The 10,952-nt window shown below is 36.1% G+C and overlaps 1 protein-coding gene across 1 annotated transcript; it reads left to right on the top strand.

Moving 5' to 3' along the window:
* Nucleotides 1–240: 240 nt before the first annotated feature.
* KCNRG (potassium channel regulator) lies at nt 241–7,863 on the top strand. Its single transcript, XM_026017203.2, has 2 exons — nt 241–897; nt 4,760–7,863. The coding sequence occupies exons 1-2, from the start codon at nt 317–319 to the stop codon at nt 4,995–4,997; spliced, it is 819 nt and encodes a 272-aa protein (XP_025872988.1). The 5' UTR covers nt 241–316; the 3' UTR covers nt 4,998–7,863.
* The last annotated feature ends 3,089 nt before the right edge of the window (nt 7,864–10,952 follow it).

The raw sequence follows: 10,952 nt of genomic DNA, 5'->3' as shown, positions 1-10,952 counted from the left end.
AAGGGATCTACTTGACATCTCTCCTTAGAAATACTGGCAGTTTTTCTTAGACAATCCAGTTCCTCATCTGTTGCTTTTTCATTTTGTATACTGCAAGTTCCCAAGCAACTCAAATTTGCAAACACAGCTATGGATACGCTCGCTATTTGCTTTACAGCAGTTACGTGGGAATCTAGAGGTCTGTTTTTTGTTATTTTCCCCGCCTCTCCATTTCTTAATTGTATGTAACCAGCAACATTTATGGTCGGAGGTTGATTTACAAGTTGCCAAGTCTGTGGCTGATGGTTTGCAGCCTCTAGCTTGAAGCAAGAAAAGGATGAGTAGTCAGGAACTGGTCACTTTGAATGTGGGAGGGAAGATATTCACAACAAGGTGCTCTACCATAAAGCAGTTTCCTGCTTCTCGGTTGACACGAATGATGGAGGGCACAGACCAAGAATTCAGGATGGTTGGTGGCCAGATTTTTGTGGACAGAGATGGCGTGCTATTTAGTTTCATCTTAGATTTTTTGAGAACTCATCAGCTTTTATTACCAGCCGACTTTTCAGACTATCTGAGGCTTCAGAGAGAAGCTCTTTTCTATGAACTGGATCCTCTGGTCGACCTCTTAAACCAAGAAGACCGGCTACTGCCAAGACCTGCTCTTGTGGAGGTGCAGTTCCTAAGCAGAAACACTCAAGCTTTTTTCAGGGTGTTTGGCTCTTGCAGCAAAACAATTGAGATGCTAACTGGGAGGATTACGGTGTTTGTAGAGCAACCTTCGGCACTGCCCCGGAGTAGTAACTCTTTCCCTCCTCAGATGACCTTACTTCCTCTGCCTCCACAAAGACCTTCCTACCATGACCTGGTTTTCCGGTGCGGCTCCGACAACACTACTGATAACCAAACTGGAGTCAGGTATTTTGTACTTGGAAGGCTTTCTCCTCTTATGACAGTTCCTGATGTTTCCCCTCCAAACTGAAAGTTTCTCATGGCTGAGACTTTTCTTGGAAAAAAAAAAAAAAAGATTACTCAAATGTTTTGGGGTAATAAGTAGAGCTGGGTAGAATGATCAGATAATTACTGTCCAAACTGGGCTACTTTTCAGAGTGAAAGAGGGTATTGTTATCATGTGGGACAATAGGAATAAACCAAGACTGTCCAGGGAAAACTGGAACTATAGTCATTCAAGTTGTGAGAGGAAATAATTTTATAGATAATGTTCCATTGCTGGTGAATTTGGCTTAGGACCGAGACCGCCTTTCTTTCCCCAAGAGATTCTTTCAGTGGCTGGCAACGTAGTAAAGTTTCAGTAGTTTCTCCCGATTTCCTTACACTCCATGTGTATTTGTTCTTTTAGTCCTTATGATTTGACCACTGATTTTCCTCCATCCCACTTTATTTTTAAACACCATTAAGGCAGATATATCCCATAGCAAATTTGGTATCCTATTACATCTTTGGCACTCTGAGACAACTCAAAATATTGGGATAAGCTGTCAGTATGTTAAGGATAGTTGCTCCTGAGTCAATTATTCACTTTCTCTCACTGTTGTTCTTGGCTGAACACTAAGGCTGATTTCCACTCTGCTGTCAGGGACACTTTTTTTTCTCCTTAAAAATGTCTTAATGCTGTCCCACCATTATTTTACTAACTGTTAAAGCTGGCTTTAATTTTCAGGAGGAAAAAAAAGGAGCCTGCATATGTTTTTTACTGGTATTATTTAAAATGTTTTTTTTGGGGGGCGGGGAGAGAAAAGGTAGACATAGTTTGGGATATTTTCTTGACTTCAGCAGTCGCCATTGGGAAGGATCAATGTTTGCCTCTCCCACAACACACCCCTTTGTTCTACTTACCAACTGAAGAACACTGGGCAGTATGACAATTCTTCAGTTTTTACACTTAATAATTTCCTGCCCTCTCCAAAAGGTTGAAATGTCACTTTGGGAAGAGTTAAATTAATAGGCTGATTGTGAAGGGAACTTAAGACCCTATCTTTATCTTGAAGTGTTTTAAGATATCTCTGTATACAACTTTCTTTTCACTGGTGGGGCACTAATGAATAGAAGGGAAAAACTATCAAGTTTTTTTTTTTTTAAATTTGATTTAATGATTAGGATCTTTGATGACCCCCCCCCCTTTTTTTAAAGATAGAAACCTAGGAAAAATGGTCTAATTAATTTTAAGAAGAAACATGCAAGATGAAAAGATACTGGAAATACTAAACACTTAAATCTATGCATTTGGAGAAAATAATTTAAAAAAATGCTGAAAAACAAAAATTAAAAACTAAAAACTAAGGTTGGAATATACTTGTATGTCCAGTGCCAACTGGTTTTCCCTTTGTTAAGTGTCTTAACACTTAGAAATAGTACAAATTTTTTTCATCATAATGTGAGAGTAGCATTATATTTAAACTTCCAAAATAGGTAATTCCAAAACCAGAAGCTGTTTTACTAATTATATTTTTTCATCACCAAATAGTACTATTTTCATTTGCTGGAAGTTTAGAGTTCTTTTCCATTCCATAAGTGTTGATTTTTTTCTATCATGCCAATTTCAAAGTAGAGAGGGATAACCTGAGAAAGGGAACATTATTGGGATTTTGGGTGATTGGATGAAAACTCTGGCCCTGAAAGGCCCACCTTAGGTACATAACTGCCTGCGTAGTCATTTTTATTTCTTGCTCACTCCCTGTTCTGAATCATCCATTCAGATGTTTTTTGAAGGTTGGAAGTGGAGGAGTAGCCTGGTTGGCCCTAAGAGTCTGGTGTATCATCCAGCTGTTCAGTATGTTCCACTAGTATGATTCACCACTCTGAGATCTTGTTAACCTAGCAGATTGCTCAGTTATCATCTCTGAAGTTCACAGTATAAAAAATACTTGGCTTGCAACTTGCACAAGGCCATTCATATGATACCACATTATCAAGCTCAAGTTATGGTCACAGGATTCTAGAGCCTTTATTCTATCCGAACTTTCCTTATTAAACTGGATTAAATGGAAAAGTGTAGTTGCCTTTTAAAGTTTTTAAAATAAGTTTTGAGGGGTGCCTGGGTAGCTCAGTCAGTTAAGGGTCTGCCTTTGGCTCAGGTCATGATCTCAGGGTTCTGGGATCAAGCCCGGCATCAGGCTCCCCACTCAGTGGGGAGTCTGCTTCTCCCTCCCTTTGCCCCTCCCACTGATCATTTTCTCTCTCTCTCAATAAATAAATAAGATCTTTAAAAAAATAAGTTTCGATTTTCTATTTCTCAATGCATTCATTCTTCTATCCTCTTCTGCCTTAAAATCTTTCATTTCTTAATTTGACCTCAAAGAGAATCAAGTACTGTAGCTCAGTGATTTCTTGCAAGTGTTTGTTATCATCTACTGTATATTATTTGTATCTTAATGTGAGATATGCTATAACTTTTCTTCTCTTTAGAAATGCTTCTAGGCTACACATGCAAGATCTGGGAATTGGGACTAGATGGAATGATTTCCTAATGTTAAAAATTTGCTGTATCAAACATAATAAACATTTTTTGATATGTCCTTTTATAAATCTTATAGTATTTTCTTTGCCTAGAATTAATTTCTAAATGTAAGCTACAATAATCACTCTATTTATTTTGATTTTTTAAAAAATATTTTATTTGAGAGAGAGAGAGACAGAGACAGAGAGTGAGCGAGTGCGCACAAGGGAGTGGCAGGCAGAGGGAGAGGGAGAAGCAGGCTTCCCCCGAGCAGGGAGCCTGATGTAGAGCTTGATCCCAGGACCCTGGGATGATAACCTGAGCGGAAGGCAGACCCTTAACCGACTGAGCCACTCAGGTACCCCAATAATCACTATTTTAATCATAATTAAAAAGAGGCTAAGGAAGCCCTAAGGGCTCTTTTTATGACATGAAACTACTGAGAATTTAGGCTGCTATGTGGAAGTAATTTAAGTTAGCCTTTTCTTCACATCTCATAAACAAACTGAGAGGATTCAAAGACATAAAAATATCCTGGATGGCATGTAAAGGGGTAATATCTATCGCAATATATAGAGGACATGCTATGTTGACACTATTAAAACCAAGATACAGCCAATCTGAAAAGTTCAGGTATATTTTTCTTGAACTATGTGTATTGGTTCTATAGAATTTCCTAGGAAATAGAAAGTTTTGTCATTTTGACTCCAGAGGCCTTTTGACCCTGAGCTTTACTCTTTAACAATGGAACAATTTTGACTGAGTAAAAACTGACAATAAAATCTTGACATTTTTATTTTGCAAAATTGTATCTGAAAACATGTGTTTGATAGAAATACGCCACTAAAGAAACAATTTGTTCTGTCAGTGCTAATTATGGGTAGAATTACATCTAGCAGGAAAACTGTAAATGTAGAAAATATTCATTAAAATGGTTGAATCAATGAACTTAATTACGTTGATTAAAACAATATTTAGTAAACTGAAAACAAAAATTGGAAATAGTTGTTACATTATATAAAAATTAAGCTAATTGTTTAATCAAATTGTTTGCTCCAGAAAATGATTTTGCAATGAAAATTCGTCAATGTTGGTATATTCCTAAATGTGGAATTAAAATGACCTTGGAGATCACAGGAAGGTCTCTATTTTCAGTACCTGAAGTTACTGATTTGGATTTATAAATGAAGTCTCAAAAAAAAAAAAAATCTGAACAAAAATGGTATGACGCCTTTATTTGAAGTTGTAGGTCAAACTGATGTGTTTAGTTTTGCTAGTTATTAAAGGGATGCTTTATAATCAAACTTCTATTGTGTGTCTTAGGTATGTTTCTATAAAACCTGATAACCGAAAATTGGCCAACGGAACTAACGTCCTCGGCTTACTAATCGACACTTTATTAATGGAAGGCTTCCACCTAGTCAGCAGTAGAACATCATCCTCTGAAGACAAAACTGAATGCTATAGCTTTGAAAGGATAAAAAGGCCTGAAGCTCTCACCATGAACAAAACACTGAAACCAGAAACTACCCTGTCGGAGCAATCTCAGAAAAAGAAATGAGGTCCTCTGTTCTCTTTTACAGTAAAGAGAAATTGCCATTTTCTTCTTTGGAAATTCCACTTTATGGCATGTATGTTAGTCAAATATGTACTCAGTGTAACTCTTGTCTGTGTTTCCTAGCATGCCATCTCTGGCAACCATACTTCACCAGTGCTTACGCCACACTAACGGCTTGCTGCTCTCTGAATACCACTGTGCACTTAGTGCGTTGGCACATGTTCCTTCTACCTTCAATGCCTCTTTCCCTTTCTTTTCTTGACCACTTACACAACTCTCAAGAATGGGCTCTGGAATCAGACTGCTTGATTTCTAATCCCAACTTAATCAGTTACTAGCTATGTGACTTGGGCATGCCATTTAAGCTCTTTGTGCTTCAACTTCATCATCTATCAAATGAGGATAATATATCTCCCTTATAGGATATGTGAAAATAAAAGGAGATAATGTAAAATGCCCAACACACTGTCTGGCACAAGGTAGGCACCAAGTAACTTTAGTGATGGTGATGATGATGAAGAAGAGAAAGATGACTGGTGGCCCACTTTCAAATGTACCTCCTCAGTGAGGCCTTATCTTCCTCCTTTCCCAAGCATATTAACCAGCCCTTTCCTCTGTATAGACTTACATTCCATCATAAAACAAATTTTTTTCACTTGAATGTGAGCTCAATCCACTCAACAATTTTAACACTACTATGTATAAACCACTGCTAAACATTTGGTGAGAGGAATAATAACTTTGTTACTAATTGGCACCTACATGTGGCCCAACATTTTCATATGGGTACCACTTAACTCTTAACTTCTTAACTGAATTAATTTCATTGTTATTTAGTGTTATTTTAAAATATAAGAAAATAATGGAAAAAGCTTGTCTTGGACAAACCACGCTGAAAATTTTGTTCTATCAAATCACATGTACCTATCAATCTATCTCATGTGTACAAATACAAATCATCACAATGACACATTAAGATCTGTCAGTCCTTAATGGGACCATCAGTAGTTGGGTCTCCCCTATTCTCCTACCTCTTTTATGTGGGTTTAGCTTCTCTCCATCAACCACAATTTCATTTTGGATGAGACACTAAATATCTTAGCTAATTCTTAAACCTCAATAATTTACCTTATAAGTGACTGGAAGTTATCCCTAAGAAGATTTTCTAAAAAGGAAAGCTAAGGTTGAAATTTACTCTTGCATTTAATATACAAGTCATAATTACAAAGAGTTATGGTAAAGTTGGAATTAATTTGGTTATGGTAAAGTTGGAATTAATTTGAGCTGCTTTCAAAATATATCTGAAATCAAGGAGCCTGAAATGACATAAAATGGTCAAGGGAAAGCACCTAGAGAAATACTATACGGTTTAGGGAATCATAAGCTATTTCAAATTTATCTTCTATACTGTTTACATCTGGCGCACTTCACTTTTGCTTTATAAGTTTTTGTATTGGTTCTCTGTCACAAATAATAGAAATGGTCACATCACTAGAAACCTTGCTGGGATAACAAAAGACTTGCTTAGAGCATTCTAAACCTCCCATATCCTACTGTTATTTTTCCTCTGTATTAGGTAAATGAGCTCCTTTACAGCAAGTTTAGCAATGCAGAAGAGCCACTATGAGAAAATTAAAAAAAAAAAAATATTAGAAATGTTTTATATTTTCTTGTAGCCAAAAAACCCATGGAAGAAAACAATGTGGCATCAAACTTAGTGTTTCAAAGTTCAAGAAATAGAGCTGACATGAAAATATATTACTAAAAATACTTAGATTTCTGGAATACCAATGACCTAGTAAAAGCCATAATTACCAGCTTTGCCACAGAGCTACACTTCAAGAATTATTAGGCCTTCTATTAGACCTTTTAGAGGTGAAAATTAATGTAAAAATTTCACCAAAAAACTCATTATGTCATAAATATTAAGCTTTAAAAATGCCTTAATAATTACTTAAACTAAGAGATAAATCCAACCACAAAAATCTTTTAATGGATAAAAAGTTAACACCTTACATAGTGAATGGGGAATGAGTATTAAGCATGGCACAGAATTAAAGAGCATAACACACAGCAAAATAAATAGGACTTTGTTCCCTGAACTAAAAAGTGCCTAAGACTTGTCTAATTATACAGAACTTTTAGGTAGGCAGCATTCTGCACCTTCACATTTCATATCAACATCTCCAAATCCATAAATCACTGTTTTAAAGTGGTTTTTTACTCTATAAGCCGAGTAAAACACATCCAAAACCAATTGTTTTTGTTTCATGATACTCTCCATTATTTTATACTCTGGTAAGAATCTAAATTTCTTTGGGTTCCCAAGTTGGAAGCCAAATAGGAGAGGTTTATCTTTCTCTCCTTGTAGTAAGAGACCCCAGGGAAGTCTGGCTGTAATGTCTGAGCTTCTGTGAATTCTTTTAATATGAAGACTGGGATTGTGCTTTCTACTGATCGTTATATTCTCCCACAGTGCTGGACATCTAATGGTCTCAAACTGAATTGAAAAATCTGGAACACTGTAGCCTCAGTGAATAGGTACTTGGAAAAACAAGAATTATAGTAGATTCAAAGATGGATGATACTTTATGTAGAGTCTAAAAGAACTGATTCAAGCTAAAGACTACAGAAAAAAAAAATCCCATGGTATTTTTCTATTAGTTTACTTGGGTAGGGTGCCTGGGTGGCTCAGTTGGTTAAGAGCCTGCCTTCAACTCAGGTTGAAGACCCAAGACCCAAGATCATTGGGATCAAGCTTCACATTGGGCTTCCTGCTCTGCAGGGAGTCTACTTCTCCCTCTTCCTCTCCCTCTGCCCCTAATGCTGTTTGTGCTCTGTCTCAAATAAATAAAATCTTTTTAAAAAATTGCTTACTTGGGTAACTGCATACAAAATGAGATGAAAATATAGATGTATATATGAATACTAACTAGTTGAAAGTGACACAAAATTACACATTTAATCAGAGTGAAATCAGCCAGCCAAAATTGGAATGTACATAATATGCTAATAAAAATGCAATGCTACAAGAATGCTTAGTAATTAATGTTAAGGGAATAGAAGTTCAGAATGAATGTTATTATGATTATAATTGATATTAAATCTTGACTTACCTCCATAATTTAGGAGTCATAAAAAGATAGAAGTCATCAGACCAGGCATATAAGTCAGATGCAACTAGGACAGAAATACAGAAAAAAATGTTCCCAGTTCTGGATAACCTTATTTGAAGTTCTAGGTTTATTGAACTTGATTAATCAAATGGTTCAAGTTTTGAGGTGAAATGGTCTAAAAGATGCTGATATATCCAGAAGGCATATTACTGAGTTTTTTTAAAATGCTATTTTGGAAGCACAGATTGATATTATAGATTTCCTTATATATCATTAAAATGGTACATTAAAAAATCAATTCAAAATATAAAATAATGTGGAATTTCTTTCTGATGAAGGTGGTTGTTTTTTATAGTAAGTAGTAACTAGATAGACAGAAGATACTTTGACTTTTTAAATAGAAATCCTACAACACAAGGTTTAGCTCCTAAAAAACAAAATTATTGCCAATTAAAATTTTCCCTCCTTTGGCCACGTTTTAAACTCCTGGCTACAATGTACTGAATCCCTGTTTGATTTGTTCTAACACTTTTTTACTCAGAAGCAAACCTGATTTAGGGTGAGAAGAAGAAAGTCACAGGCCTCTTAGAACCTTCATTTTTGCTTAACTGTATTTCTCCATCAAAACCAAGTATTCATGTAAGGAATCTCAATTACCTAAACCTATTTTTGGCCATCTCCTGGAATTTTTTGTTATATCTCCTTTGAAATGCCACAACTGCACATTTGGAAAACTTGTCTTCCTGGTTTTCAAATTTCTGTTTATTATTATAGCTCTTCAGCCAGAATGCCATGTCTTTGTGCTGTACTGTTTCTTGAAACTGGAGACCAGCACATTTCCCACAATTCAATTACCTGCCTTTCCATTTGAGAAATTAAAGCCATGTCAATTTTATAAAGTTTTAACTGACTGAATCATTTGAACTTTAAGTTCTCAGTTTCATTCCCTCAATCTAATACTGGGAAAGATCTTTGTTTTATTAATAAATATGAAGGTAAGGTTCAAGAATATAACACATTTAGTCATTGATGCTCATGACTAATACAAGAGTAGGGATTTTCTTATAGGCATAAGCTTAGGATATGACAGCCTAAGGAAAAAAAAAGGGGTTGATTTTTAGAAATGTTTATTTGAGATTACATACCTCATCAAACAGTTTATTTATATACATTTGTGCATCACATATTTCTTTTTAAAAGAAAAAGATTGGGGTCCTCAGTTGGTTAAGCATCAGATTTGTGATTTCGGCTTAGGTCATGATCTCAGGGTTGTGAGATCAAGCTACAACAGTTACATCTAGTTAGATCTACTACAACAGTTACATCCCCAGATTCTTCGTTACTTTGTTACTATCTTAAAATCCTTCTCCATGTAATATATATTGCTATATTTAATTCCATTGCTTTGTCAATTTCTATTATTTTGTTTCAAGAGGCCATAATGTCTCTCTATTCCATATTCTATCAAGACAAAAGTTCTCTAATTTGTTTTCCAGGCAAAGGCCTAATTACTTAGTTTTAATCCAGTTATTCAAATTCATGTATCTGTTATTCAAATTCATGTATCTCAAGCATCTGCCTCAGGTCTTAAGGCAGAGGTCCCAAGTTTACTTTTCAGGGAATATTGCATTTTTTTTCCCCCCGTAAATACTTATCCACAAACTAGGGAAGTCCACTATTTAACAGTTCAGTACATCTTTTCTTGAAGTACATTTTTTTTTTTCTTTAAGATTTTGTTTATTTGAGAGTGAGAGAGCTCAAGCAGGGGGAGCAGCAGAGGGAGAGGGAGAAGCAGGCTCCCAGCTCAGGATGGCTCAGCTCCATCCCAGGACCCTGGGATCAAGACCTGAGCCAAAAGCAGACGCTTAACCAACTGAGCCAAACAGGCACCTCAGTTCAGTACATTTTAATTTACAGCATACAGGCCACAAATGATAAAATGAAGACTCTTTTTTTTCTTTTTTACTGAGTCAGCAGAGACAACGGTCTAATTCCCCTGTGCTTCCCCAAAGTTACTTACAATTCTGTGACGAGAGGATCATATCATGTGGCAATTACTGCCCTTTACTAGAGTGAGCCGTTGTCAGACACTCTGCTCTATACAATGTCTGTTTTCTGCTTCCAGTCTCAGTCCTTTCTCCACATGGTCTAGGTACACATGGAATAGTCAGTTCTCACCTTTTGGAGGGGAGGCAGTGGCGGTGTCAAAATACAGGCCTAGAAAACAGGTCATAAAGCAAATCAATATAGAGGCGAAACTGCTTCGCCATATAAACCATATAATTGCTGGTTGTAATTCTGGCTTTTGGTTAAATGTTAAGTGTAACAGTCAACCAACCTCAAAGCCAAATCAAACTCAATAGCAACAACAGATCTTTCAAAAACTAATTTACATACAGGTTCTGAAAAACAGACATCAATGTCATAAAGATTTTATATAAAAGCTCTAAGGGTACATAAAAATAGATCCTTATCACATTATAAATATGACCTAAATGTCCTAGCAGAAAACAAATGCTCCACATTTGAGCCACAGTTTTGTCTTCAGTTTCTAAAAGCTTTCTCTGGGGTGTACCTGGCTGGCTTAGTCAGTAGAGCATGAGACTTGATCTTGGGGTCTGAGTTCAAGCCCCATGATGGGTATAGAGCTTAAAAAAATGCTTTCATTGGTGTGACGTGGATGGTCTTTTATACAGTAGCCCAAGAAAATTTATTAGAAAACCTATTTCACTGAATAAGGTGGTACCAGTAAGCAGATGGATGCAGAAGCATAGTATTTAAAGAACTGCAGCAGATGCTCAATATGTGTTTTTTTCTTATGATTATGACGATGGTGTTTTTT

Source organism: Vulpes vulpes, chromosome 6 (genome assembly GCF_048418805.1).
Source record: "Vulpes vulpes isolate BD-2025 chromosome 6, VulVul3, whole genome shotgun sequence".
Lineage (NCBI taxonomy): Eukaryota > Metazoa > Chordata > Mammalia > Carnivora > Canidae > Vulpes > Vulpes vulpes.
This window is presented reverse-complemented; position numbering and strand designations above follow the sequence as displayed.

What these genes read in the sequence shown, in the direction of transcription:
- KCNRG (XM_026017203.2), top strand. Translation starts at nt 317, where the DNA reads ATGAGTAGTCAGGAACTGGTCACTTTGAATGTGGGAGGGAAGATATTC. An exon ending in GATAACCAAACTGGAGTCAG is followed by an intron (nt 898 to 4,759) that starts GTATTTTGTACT and finishes TGTGTGTCTTAG; the next exon opens with GTATGTTTCTATAAAACCTG.